This window comes from Sorghum bicolor, chromosome 2 (assembly GCF_000003195.3).
Source record: "Sorghum bicolor cultivar BTx623 chromosome 2, Sorghum_bicolor_NCBIv3, whole genome shotgun sequence".
NCBI classification, from domain to species: Eukaryota; Viridiplantae; Streptophyta; class Magnoliopsida; order Poales; family Poaceae; genus Sorghum; species Sorghum bicolor.
In genome coordinates this window covers 70541301-70555230 of record NC_012871.2, presented here as the reverse complement: position 1 = coordinate 70555230, position 13930 = coordinate 70541301, and the positions used below count along the sequence as shown (strand labels likewise).

The window sequence follows — 13930 nt, the reverse complement described above, 5'->3', positions numbered from 1 at the left end:
CGAATCCCGCCGAGCTTGCGAGTGTGAACCACCAAGGAACTCCACCTCCTTTGAAAATGTGCCAACACCACCAAGTGTGAACCACCAAGTGCACGTGTGTTAGCATTTTCACAAACAATTTCCCAAAGGAGTTAGCCTCTCAACTTGCCACGCCACTCGATCCTAACACGTATGCAAAGTTAGATCACTCAAGTGGCACTAGATGACCGATATACAAACAAGTTTGCCCCTCTTGATAGTACGGCCATCTATCCTAAATCCGGTCATAAATTTCTCTACACACCTATGACCGGTGAAATGGAAAAGCCCTAGGTTATACCTTTGCCTTGCGCTTTCCATTCCAACTCCTCCAATGTTGATGCAACACATGCACCAATCAATCACCAAATGATATGATCCACTTCATATCATCACGTGACCGTATTGGTTCATCGATCTTGACCTCACTTGCTCTTCACCATTGCCTCGGTCCATCGGCGCCAAGTCTTGCTCAAGCTTCACCGTCACACGCGGTCCCTCGCTTCAAAGCCTTCGACTTGCCCTTCACTCTTGCAACCGGTCCATCGAGCCAAGCCTCATCTTGATCTTCTCCACCTTGGTCACATGACTCCATGTCATGTCTCATATGCAATGAGCTCCTCCATCATATCATCACCTGTGGACTAATCTCCTGTGTATCTCACATAAACACTATTAGTCCACCTAAGTTGTCACTCAATTACCAAAACCAAACAAGGACCTTTCAACTACGAAAAGGGATAGAGTGAGGTGCTCTAGGGTTGCAATCCTATTTATACTTCTTGTTATTGGGCTGGGCTGAATCGTATTATTTGGGCTACATTACACAAGGTTCAACAGTAAAGCCGGGTAAAATAAATCCATGGGTTTGTGGGTACGAGTCACGAGAGGGTGCATCAACTGTTGCCGCATCACGAGCTCTCCTTCTTCTTCACCTTTTCACTAGGCTCAGCTGTTCACTAGCTTTGTGATCGTCGATGCAAAACCTTGGTACAACTCATGCTCTCTCCACGAGATAATAGTATAGTATCCAAAAGACTGTGTTTGGAACTACATTCGACATTACACTAGAGGTTGCATTTGGTTTAGGAATAAGGAGAGATAGGAAAGGGTCTTTTGAGTATAGGATGACCACATCGTTGTGTTTGTACTAGAAAACCTAGGCTCACCTTGTCTTACACTAGAAAAAACAAAAACTAATATGGCATAATATGAGAGTTACTAAATTACAGGCATCTGGTTCTTTTTTGTTTCTTTTTAGGCGACGAATATGACCCATCAGATCTAAATCCCAACGATCACTGCTCGTCGTCGTTCTTGGACTGAGCAGTTACTCCCTTACCACTAGTTTATTTTCAATTTCAGGCACATGTAGGATAGAAAATGTGGCATAATATAGTAGCATCATGTACACCTTTTTTCTAGTATGTTCTATATCTTAGTCAATGCATGCAAATTTTTGCAACCTAGAGCTAAACCTATCAACTATCCTATGCTAATTAACAAAAGGTAAAGATCACACAAGACAAGCGTAGTATGGAAACCTATTAAATAAATGCATAAGGCAAAAAGCAAGACAAGCATCCCTTGGTATCCGTTGTCAAAATGTAACCCCCCTAATCCACATTGAAGCTTCACAAAGGATATGCTTCGGGTCACCAAGCCTTTTTCCCTTCATGGTTTTGGGCAAGCCATAAAGGCCACCACCAATCAAGAATTCAAGACTAGTGTGCAAGACACTAAGGCTCGCCATTTATCACCCGACTCTCCCCATTCACTAAGGTGTTGTCTACTATGGAACTTCTCTACCAAGTAAGAAGTCTCCTTTTTCCCTCCCCCTTCCCCCCACACACCAAGTCATCGTGTCACCTGTCCACACCAAACTCAAAGGGTCAATGTCACAGGAAGGTTACTAAGGTCTCAAGTGCTCCAGCTCACCAAGATTACAAAGGAATTTAGCCTAGCCCTCAAGCTCTCAACCTCTAAGTGCTATCTCTCTCAAGATGGGCACTAAGTTCTATCCTATGCCTTGGATGTGATCAATTTGCACTTGAGAGGGTGGATTCGGTGTAGATTCACTATCTCTAGCTTCTAGCAACTTTGGGGCACTCCCAATAACTTCAGGCAAGTATAGTGGGAACCCTTACATATAGCTCATCCACGCCCTAACTAGCCATTGGAAACAATTTCAACTTTTTTGTTCACACTAGATGATCTGGTGGCTCTCTAAATGTTGCATCATATCATCCGATGCAGTATATATTCCGTAGGATTGTCCCAAGTTGTCCACCGTATCATGAGACAGAGCATCCAAGCATTGGACACATTGTTGCCGCATTAATTGCATCAAAACAATTTCCACAGGGGATGCTTCTAAGCATTGTATTATCTGGTGGCCTCTACTATCTTTTGCCAAGTCTTTACATGCCATTATATAATCTGTTGCTTTCTCATCAAGTGATCTAATGCATGTTCTAATTCTTTTTGAGCCTGAATCTTTGATCAAACTTAGACCTTACATCACTAGATATGCACCTATCTAACATTTTAACACATGTGTTAGTTCTAGAGTTTACGTTGTCATCTAAATCACCAAAATCATGTATGATCATGCATATGGGCACACGAGAGATAACATTTGCCCTAGCTCCACAAGTGACAACCAAGAAAGCGGTGGCCAAGCTCCACATGTAATGACTACACAACAATTAACAATGTTGATTTTGATGTCAAACACATAGCTAAGTTTGGATCTAAATACATGTCAATCACACATTGAGGAATGATGCAAATGGAATCCCATACCTGGGGATGAAAAATTATATGAGTAATTGGTAACTAAAGTCTATCATGGATACTAGTAAAGTCTATCCGGATAAAGATAACACAATATCCTTATGAATACTACTTATGTGAGCAATATATGTGAAAGAGTAAAGATAGTCGTTTTAATTAGTTATGGTCCAAATTAATATCTGTAGTAAACATATGTCTTTCAAAATTACTAGCCCATTTTAATACCAATGGTCAATGAACTAGTGTTCCCTAATTTATGATACAAGAGGCATCAGAGAAATTTATCCCATGCTTGATTCACCCAAGACCTCCTACGGCCACATTATCCACATAGTAGGCCTAGGTGCGAATTTAACCTAAAGAAGAAACTTGGAGGATTATACGAACAGCTTCAGGGACTAGTCTCTTGTTTAGTTCCAAAAAATTTTGCAAAATTTTTCAGATTCCCCGTCACATCAAATCTTTAGACACATGCATGAAGTATTAAATATAGACAAAAATAAAAACTAATTACACAGTTTGGTCGAAATTGACGAGACGAATCTTTTGAGTCTAGTTAGTCTATGATTGGACAATATTTGTCAAATACAAACAAAAGAACTACAATATTGATTTTGCAAAATATTTTGGAACTAAACAAGGCCTTGGATGTGTCCACGTGAAATTCTTTGGTTGCTAGCGACGAACGAGTAGAGCTCTAGTCGTAGGCTCGTGAGGGAGAACAGGGAGAGAAACCGGCCGCTGCCAAGCACGAGACGATTCCTTGGGTGTTTACATCGGGAGAGGTCTTTAACGGAGTATCTATACAAAAGACCTATTTTAAATATCAGGAGAGACATAACTCAAATTTGAGTATCCTCTCTCCTCGAGTGTCTTTTAGGTCTTGTTGTTAGAGAAAACTAAAAATAGATATTAAACTTTTTACCTGTAGCGCTACTCAAAAGATAAATGAGTTTTAAATTTTAGATAATGATTGTTGGAGATAGTCTTATCTGTTCGTACTGGCTTGAGTGAGACTAGTACAGGTGCCGAGGCTTATCCCGAGGGGCCATGGTGAGTCATCGTTTTCCATGAGTGGCAGTGGGCACCTCCTGCTTTGTCGCTTTGGATGCTGATGCTCATGCATGTACTGCTCTTGTCCACTTCTCCACCTCTTTTTCTGCCGTATTTATTCATCGGACAAAATTATGGCTATGGTTGACACCGATAATTGGTCGTACTCTACGACGGCATGATCTTGAGATTCCTAGCTGTTAACTTGATTCTCTCTCATTCTTTTGTTGCTTCCGATACAGCCTGATGCTAAAACTTGACCAGGTCATATGCACAAGTTTCTGCAATTCTGTTTGTGATCGTAAAAGGTTGCTTGGATCTTTTGCTAGCCACTATACTACCTTGTCCAACGAGAAATGAGGGTGAACAAGTAACTAATATTATTATACAAAATTTTTTCCATGACCTTTTCAAAGTAGCCTAAGAGGCGGGCAACTGTATGAACCGTCTTGATTAATGTTCTAAATTAACCGAGACTGTCATTCTTTTATGAACTGAGACATCACAAACAACCGCCTCACAAAATTGATTTACCAAGGCCATTAAAAAAACCACCTCCTAAATGAGGCGGGCCTTATAAGTGGTATGCCTCCAAAAATACTCCTATTTGCAGAGACTGGCCGCTTATAAGACCCACCTCAATTAATATTACTAAGGCCTAGAAGGCCTAGACGAGGCGTGATAACTGCTCGTAGTATATATATATATATATTCTAAAATCCTAGTTCTCACTCCCTCACACACAGCAGCACCCCTGAACTCCTTCGCTCTTTCTCACGAAGTCACAAGTTGTGACCCCTCCCTCCCTCTCTCCGTCTCGTTCTGCAGTGCAACTCCATCCCGGCTGTGTAACTCCACCCCCTTTCTCTTGGTGGCACGACTCTCTTCCCTGCATCCTGGTAGCCCTCCCTCCCTCCCTCTCTCTTAGGAAGGCATGAGAGCTAGCAAGGGTGAGGGCGCGACGAGGCGGGCCGAGGCTGCGGCGCGGGCAGGGCGGCGCCGGCGCATGCGCGGCGAGCGAGGCGAGGCAAGACAGGCCCACTCCCTCATCTACGTGGGGCCCTGCCCCTCTAGCGACGCCAGTGGGTGGCTGGTAGCAGCGTAGCTCCAGCGGCGTCACGGAGGCGGATCTGCCCTCACCCTTCCTCTCCGGCAAGTGTGGGTGCCTTCATCCGACAGCTAGTATCCGAATCCGAGATGGTGGGTGCCCAGTTGCCCAGATCTGATGGCTGGCTGCTGCCTAGATCCCGCGAGCGACTGTGTGACAGCATGTCGATCTGGCGAGCTACGACACGACGACACGTGGATGGGTTTGATGGGCCCATGGATGGGCTCGCCAGGCTTATGCATGTGTTTTTCTTTTTTTTAATTCGATTAACTAAGGGGGCATCCATCCGCCTCGAAAAAGGTCCTATTTACCGTGACTTTTGGTCTGAGTCACTTGCGATGCCTACCTCGGTAAATTGATTTTGCTCGCCTTGGAAAAGTTTTGTGTAGTAGTGTGAATCCTAGAGGAGCTTGACTCTTGTAGTTGTAGAGCTTGATTGGCTGATAGCTAAATTTTGATGCCAAAATTTGGGCAAGCTAAGTTTGGGGCCTCTATTTGGTTTGTTGCTAAAATTGCCAATATTTCTCATTTAGGTTGCCAAATCTTTTTGCGTAACTTTTGGTTACAAAATCTTTGGCTTGACAAATTTTGGGGAAGGATCCTATGAGGAGATCTAAACACCCCCTGGCTGATGTCTACTCCTTCGATCCTAAAACATAATAAATGGAGAAGGATAGTAACTCCACCAGATAATAAAAGAGACAAATTATGAAAATGCATTTCATAATGTATGCAACGGAGCTCATTTGATATAATATATAATATAAGTATTCAGACTAAGTTAAACCATACTTAGAATCCATCCCAGAACACGAGGTTCAATGGATCTCGGAGCTCGGCGAGAACCACATAGCAGATGTTCCCTGCCGGCCGCTTAGCAACCTCCATGTACAGTTGTCGATCAAACCATGTACATACAGCTGCGGCACTGCCCACCCCTTCCGCGGCTTCAGAGCCTAGCTTGTTGGTCCCCAGCAGCTGAGGAACATGACCATCCTCAGCGACTCCTCGGCGCCGCCGACGACCGCGCCGCGAGCACCGACCCGCCCCGCTTCTTCGCCGCCGAGGAGCTGGGCTTGGCCACCTGCTCCTTGAGCTCGATGGCGGCGCCCAGCGTCACCGCAATGTACGCCTTGTTCGCCACCGCAAACCTCATGGATCCTCTTTTCTCTGCGTTCCGAAACTACGACGTGCTATTGCTGCCTGCGACTCTGTGAGACTCTGCGTGTCGACCCTCAAGAACGTCAGCGCACATGGAGGAGTGAGCCGAGCAGACTGAGCTATATGTATACGGAGTACTACGTGTGTTGACGTGCCGTGCGTTGCGTTGATGTCAACCTGTTGGCCAATGGTTTCGCAGGCAGCTCGGAAAACAGGTGGGCGAGCGGACCATTGGTTGCGTCAAACCGGGAGCTCGTGCAGGCATCGAGTCATGGTTCCTGATGAGGCCATCTGATTTGGAGGAATAGACTGGGATTTGTCTTATCTGTGGCATCCAGTTCATCTTGTCTGGTCTGGACCTGTCACTTGCTTTGCTTGCACAGCAGTCCCGTTCTGCACTCCAGTTTCTGAAAGGAGTGCACGTCCCTGTCGGTTCATCCTGGTCACCAGTTTCCAGTCCCGTCTGCAACTGCAACTGCAACACAGGCAGGCACGCAGGAAAGTTTGTGGAAACGATGTGAATCCTGTGAATTTCCTGTAAGGTCTTGAGAGGAAGGCGGTTCTTTGGTTCTTCAGATAAAAATATGTGCAGATGAAATGCACATAGAGAGTGCCATCGACTGATGTGGATTAATGGATAGGTTCTCTCTTCTCTGATCTGAAGCATTGCACGTTATGAATATGGAGGATGCAAGAAACCACCGAGAATCGAAGCCCTTCTTCCTGCATGTGCTCTTGTATTTTGTTTCTGACACTGCCTTAAGATAAACACTATAATACTCTGACAGGACCTGATGGTTATCCACTTATCCTTACCGAGTGAGATAAACTACTATCTCTCTAACGGGCATGACACAAACCTGCTGCACTTATCTGCGATCTCTCTTGGTCGCAGTATACCCTCCCATATGCTAATTACAGGACAAATTAGCACTCATTGCCACAGTAAATAATTACTGGATGTCAGTAATGTGTCGGTGAATCTCAAAACCACATGAACTTTTTGAAAAGAACAGTAAGGCCTTGTTTAGTTCCGAAAAGATTTCGGATTTCGGTACTGTAGCATTTTTGTTTTTATTTGACAAACATTATCCAATCGTAGACTAACTAGGCTCAAAAGATTCATCTCGTGCTGTGTAATTAGTTTTTGTTTTCGTCTATATATAATGCTTCATGCATGTGCCCTAAGATTAGATGTGACAGGGAATCTTGAAAAAATTTTGGTCACAAATAAAGTGACAGGTTGAAGATAACTGCATAGACACACTGGGATCCATTGCTGATGATATATGTGCATATACAAGATCTCACGAATCTCATCGTCAACATCATCATTGTAGCTTTCTGGTCATGTCCTACATTTTGCGCACAATTGGATATTTGGATGTCGCGATTGAATAAACTGGTGCAACTATTATGTGGTTTTACATTGCATTAGTGGACAAACCATTGTGTTATGTGACTTGTGTGGTGATCCAAACGATTAAAATAGTTGCAGGGTAGTTAGATGAAGCACTAATAATGTGTTGATAAGGACTTCTGATCCTTCTTTATATTACCCCTAGAACAATATCATTGACAGTGACCTGCATTCACAGCATATCAATCTACTGATTCTATACCTCTGAAAATATATTTCCGTCGAGCTTCAACATGTAGACAAGTTGGCCAAATGGAATGAACTGATTCACAAAGTGGACTCTCGCAACTTAACAACCAAAGGAAGATTCATTTAGGTGCATGATCACTTATAAAAAAAATGTAATGTTCACGCTATCGATGTAATCCTTTTCTGAATCAGAAACATATTTCAATGGTTTCTACTTAGATATGTGACTTGCACCCAATGATTTGCTTAAATGCAATTAGTAGGACGGGATAGTGATCAATGTTAGTTTTGTAGCAATAAATAACTATCAAACATTCAAATCCAAGTGGATGATCAATACAAATTGCCCCAGTGGGGGTGTATGCACCAATAAGTGCACCTCATTTCTTTGAAAAATATGACTGTATAGTTGTGTCAAAAGTTGGTTTATGCTAATACTAAAATATTGTGAGAGAAAAATATTGTTTCTTCTCTGAACCGGGACATTGCCTTTGACAAAGACCGTGCTCTTATATGCATATCATCATTAGGGACATTGGATTCGTTTTTGGTCTCTATAATGCAAAACTAAACTGTATAGGAGAGTATGAACTCGGCAATGTTGTATCATGGAAACTATGGTCACGGCCTCACGGGGATCTTTGCTAAGCATAATTTTACATTTACTCGTAGGCTTCGTACTTGATTCACGCTTCTCTCAAAAGAAGAGCGCCCAAAATAATGACTTAAAATTTTCCCTCAAAAGAAAAATAATGGAGTAATTTAGCCTCCCTGAAATTAAGATTATACACATCAATATGACAAATGAATGAAGAAAAAGGCGAGCAAGATTGCATTGGTTTTATACAAGTTTTTTGAAACCCAATGGATTTTATGCGGACCACCCAATATGCGCCCCCACCCCAACCAGGGCATCACTTATGTACTACTCCCTCCATTCGAAATTATAAGACATTTTAGCCTTTGTAGATATATTGATTTAACTATGTATGCAATAGCAAAATCTATGTATCTAGAAAAGTCACATCTTATAATTTAAAATAAAATGGAGGGAGTACCCAATGGAGTAAACAGGAAGCAGACATCCTACTAACTTAACCTGTTCCGATCCAATAATTATACGCTATATTTTGTTCTGACAAACAAATGCATCCAGCACTAGCACCCAACAATACATTTGCTACCACAATTACATGAGCAAGTACAGATAATACCGGAGGTTAGCTTGTCCTTTGGGGACTCATCCTGCAAGCGCAACCCTAGACTACCACAAACACTACACTACAATGAAACCTAAGAGTTTACAAGAATGTCACTGCCCTTGTTGAAGCCATATGCATAGATTGTGGAGCAGCAGAATGCAATTTACACCGAATCGACCACTTCAACTTGCTGCTGCGCAAGGTACCTTTCCCTCCGCTCTTTCTGCAATGAACACATGTAACAATGGCTCTTAGCACTGAATAAAATACATGAACCAGAAGATTTCATGTCAGCTGAGAGGCATACCCATTCATCAATGACGAGCCCTTCACCAACAATTTTTGGGCCATTTTCTTCCGGAGGTTTCTTCCGTGCCTCAAGTGCAGCTTCTGCCTCAGCTATTTGATTGTTGACCTTTTCCAGTTGCTTTGAGAAAGAATGAACGAGTGAGATTATTAAATTCCAGTATCCAACTAAGCAATCACAAACACAAAATATTGCTGTTATGATTTGCTTACAGGGCTTTGAGCGTTTACATCCAAGAAAACAACCTTCAGGATCTTCTCAACAGCAGCTTGATCCTTCTGCTCATCAAACTGCATCAATAAAAAAAAGTTCAGTCTTTCAAACATAAAAATGAACTAAGTCCACAAAAAAAATTTATCCCAATTGGGGACAAAGTTGCTCGCACATGACAAACAAAGATTGCAGCAGGGGGTCAGGGTTCTTTTTCTCAAACATGCAGAAGAACTGCGTATGTTTGTATAGAAGACATTCGAAAGAAGTAACACCTCTCAGAAAACATACCACCCACCCACAGACATGAACACACCTCAGCAAGACACGCTACAGATTACAGTAACACAACACACAGCATAGAACTAAACTGAGCCCCCTTCATAAGTTAGGTTTCTGAAACCCCATAGCATATGCATCTTGATAATATTATGTATTGGATCAAGGACCAAAAACGTGAATTGTCCAATGTTCAAACTCAAAAGACCAAATGCAGAATGTGCCAGATTTGTAAAATGCAAAATATTAAATTGTTCACCTAGGATAACCCTATCAACTAATTGATTTTAAAAAATAAAATAAATGAACCATACTAGTTGAATCCCCAAAACTATGCATCATATAACAAAATTCATACAATACTGAAACATGTATGAAAAAATAGAGATGCAAGTACACAGGACTGAAAGGTGGGAAACTGGGAATACATTAGAAAGTAGAGACAATGCATGTCCCCTACTCATGCATGAGCATGACCACTTTGTTGTGTAGTCTGTACAAGGGGCTTAAAAAAATCAACTTTATATATAAAAAAACAACAACTAGGTGGCATTGTAGAAAAGAAGAAATAAACACCAAATGCCGAGTTAGGCTCAGTTCCCTTGTACAAGGGTAAAAAGGCTCTAAAAATGGCAACTACATGTGATTTTGCGTTATGTCATGAAATATATTACACAAACTGCAGTAAGGGTGACATAGACTTCGCGGGCACACAAGGGTTCAGCCCAAATACCCCCTATTATGAAATTACAGGCAGATGGCATAAGTTTTCATTATGTGGTGACCATTAACCAACCTTAGCAACCCTTAGCCAAACCTAGCAGGGCCTAACCACTAAACTCCCTCCCCCCCCCCCCCCCCCCCAAAAAAAAACACTAAACTGTGTAACAATTTTACAGTGTTTGGTTTGCAGGAATAGAGTTGATTAGTAAATTATTTCATCCTAACTCCAAACATATCTTATTTGGTTTTAGGAATGAAACGAGTTAGTCCTTCATGCCATGAAACATCCATAAGCCTAAGTCTTCTATTACAATAACGGAAGAATAGTGTCAACCTACCAAATCCACCCTAGGTGAGGAGGTCCCCAAAACCAGATACCTGATAAATTAGTTTCCCAACGTTGTGAGCCTATTTGAGCCATAACCTCAAAATAGGACTTCCTGCCCAGCTCATCCTATCAAGGTGTATGTCAGAACCATGTCAACTCTCTTACCACTACACAACCTTCCTTTTAATCAGGAACAAGCCCTATATTTGGGAGATTTTTCTTACTTAGCCTCCATGGAGATGCACCAAGTGACCTCCCACCTACATCACTTATGATTATGACTAAGGCCCTCACCGACCTCACCTCTACAGTACTCCCCCACCTCTTTCACCAGCCATGGTTTTGGTAGAAATAAAATAAAAATGCAGGAAAATCTACTAACCAGTTCTGGTGCATATTCCATTGGTCCCTTCACCTTCAAGCTCAAAATCTTGAATTTGACCTTGCACTTCTGTAGAACATTCTCATTATTCTCTGGGTGCTCCACAAACTTGAAAACTGGAGTTAGAAAGAAGAAAAGATAAGCACTAAAACAGAACACTGGGAAGCCTTGTTATTCAAGTACAGATCCAAGGTCGCAGCAGTTTTACCAGTTGCTATAATAGTCTCCCCAGGTGCAAGGACGGCTCCAGGGGGGCGCATGAAGCAACCCATTGGTGCAGTTGTTTGAAACTAATGATTCAAATATCAATTACCAGTTAAAAAATCATTAAAAACAAAACTAGTGTTCAACACTGCTGATTCAACACATACTCTGTTGGAACAGAGCTATTCAATGCAATATGATGTACGAACCTTAAATGCAACATGAAACTTGCTTGTATTCTTTATCCTGATTGCACTTTTGACCTGCTTTCCTGGTTCATCTACACAAGGTAAGACGGGAATATCATTAGCTTCTCTTTACAAAATAGAAAATGTCAGAGAATTACAGGGTTGAATGGATATCTTTCCTGCTCGTTGCTGTTTCTCACAGTAATTAGAACATAAGAGCACAAGTGATTAGCGATCGAGAAACATAAATTAAATGGAGCCTGGGAGTGATTTAACCAATCAAGCATCTTTCCTGTCCATCGAATAGTAACTATCTGATTCTGACAAGGGTTCTAGCCCTAGATGACACTACAGCTTCAAATCCTTCAATATAGTAACAAGGCACTCGATGGTAATTAAATAGTTCATTTGGCGCTGATGCTTGTCCCAGATAAGTAGGCTTCAATAAGCCATATTTGGATGTTGGCTGATCTATTAATCGCTTTACTCGTAGAAACAAAATAATACAATTTTACAAAACATGGTGACCTGTCATAACTACCTTTAATCAACTAATGGTGTGTCGCAAAATGGCAACACAACAGTACGTAGCAGAATATAAGAGCATAGTAAGATCATCAGAAAGGTGAAGCAAATTTGTGCAATAGGCATGTTTAGATTGTATGTTCTAGTGTCCTACCACAGCAAACATGAGAAATGAAGACTATGCTTCATCTGCATGTTCAGGCACAGCAAACTTGTGCATCAACGCATCAGCAACCAACAAATAAAATTGCAATATAAAGGAGATCATACCCCCCCCCCCCCCCCCCAGTGGTAAACAAGTGCTGCACACCGGCATACTACATTAAGGCTACACACATAGTACTACAATTACATCACACCAGAATTCCACCTCCAGAATCTTGTGGATTCTAATTTTGTACTAAAAGACTCATTAATGGTACTATGCAGTGGAGCCTGTACACGACAAGTGTTCACTGGATTTATAGATCCAACTCCTAGATTGATGGCATTCTAACCTCTACACCGAGATCAAGAAAACCCAGATGTTGTCCAACGCGCCAACAGCCAACAAACAACCCCCAATGAATAAATTCCGAGAATCAAGCAACCCATTCGCCAAATCGCCCTACAAGACCGCGACTTCCACCGCAGATTCCGACTTCGGAATCGGAATAGGTAAGCTCGCAAAAAAATGCAAAACTAATAAATGATTGCACAAAAAGACACAGCGGAGGTTTCAGGCATCCGACGCAAGCAGATCAGGCACAAATGGCAACTTCCCAGACTACTCGAGAGGAGATCCCATAAATGAAAGAAGCAGTTGCTAAAAAGGAAGCTTTAGTTTCTCGCGTGCTTACATGGGAAGTAGAGCTTATTGGCCGGATCGAGCCGGAGGCGGCGGCGCGCTGGCAGCAGCGACTTAGCCACTGACGAGATCGACCCCGCCGACGCCGCCTGCACGGCTCCGTCCCCAGCGACGGGAGCCTCGTGGCCGTACCTGCCGGCGGAGTGGTGGTGGATCCCGGACGACGACGACGACTGCGGAGGCGCCGGCGCCGGTGCCCCGCCCGCCTGCCGGAAGGGCATGCGGCAGAGGTTCCAGAGCTTCCCGCCGCCGGAATCGCCTCCGGCGGGCGCTTGCCTCTCCTCGCTGGAGATCGCCATTGGGGAGGAAGTTACCAGTGTACCGCACCCGGTACGGACGGAGAGGCTCCGCTGTGGAGTGTGGTCCTAGCAGCCTGCTCTCACACTCTCCTCGCTCTTGTAAAGTGATCTCCTTTTGTTACCGTTTCACCTCCCAGCTTTCGATACAGTGCGCTCCCTGCATCCTTGATCTCGCCCCTTTTATCGCGTCTTTTCCGGTTGACTTTTATTTGATGGCCTGCGGGCTTTTATGCTTGCTGCTGCTAGCTACAGTGAAGCCAATCATGGGTCCGTGATGGCTGATGGATCTGTGTGCGCCACCGCCAGTCCGCCACCGGAACCGGAGGAAGGAGGTGACAGCAGTGAAACTGTGAAAGCAGACAATGCCTCGTTTAGATAAAAAAAAGTTTTGAGATTTTGACACTGTAGTATTTTTGTTTTTATTTAACAAACATTGTCTAATTATGAAGTAACTAGACTTAAAAGATTCGTCTCGTGATTTACAGGTAAACTGTGCAATTAGTTATTCTTTTTATCTATATTTAATACTTCATATATGTGCCGTAAGATTCGATGTAACGAGAAATCTTGTAAAGTTTTAGGTTTTTTTTTTTAGGTTTTTTTGTTGTATCTAAACAAGGCCAATTTTGCGCCCAATTGTACTCTCAGGAAGCATGCCGCCTTGTCAAATCTTCTCCGGCGATGATGGCCG

At 42.8% G+C, this 13930-nt stretch overlaps 1 protein-coding gene across 1 annotated transcript; it reads right to left on the bottom strand.

Moving 5' to 3' along the window:
• On the bottom strand, positions 8819 to 13511 carry LOC8056328 (vesicle-associated protein 4-2). Its single transcript, XM_002460807.2, has 7 exons — positions 12933 to 13511; positions 11590 to 11660; positions 11385 to 11466; positions 11177 to 11292; positions 9467 to 9544; positions 9255 to 9374; positions 8819 to 9170 (listed from the first exon to the last, which is right to left on the bottom strand). Exons 1-7 carry the CDS (start codon positions 13237 to 13239, stop codon positions 9111 to 9113), a joined length of 834 nt encoding a protein of 277 aa, XP_002460852.1. The 5' UTR covers positions 13240 to 13511; the 3' UTR covers positions 8819 to 9110.

Coding starts and splice junctions, on each gene's coding strand:
- LOC8056328 (XM_002460807.2), bottom strand. CDS start 13,239: ATGGCGATCTCCAGCGAGGAGAGGCAAGCGCCCGCCGGAGGCGATTCC. Junction 11,661..12,932: donor CAATAAGCTCTACTTCCCAT/GTAAGCACGCGA, acceptor TACCTTGTGTAG/ATGAACCAGGAAAGCAGGTC. Junction 11,467..11,589: donor AGTTTCATGTTGCATTTAAG/GTTCGTACATCA, acceptor TTGAATCATTAG/TTTCAAACAACTGCACCAAT.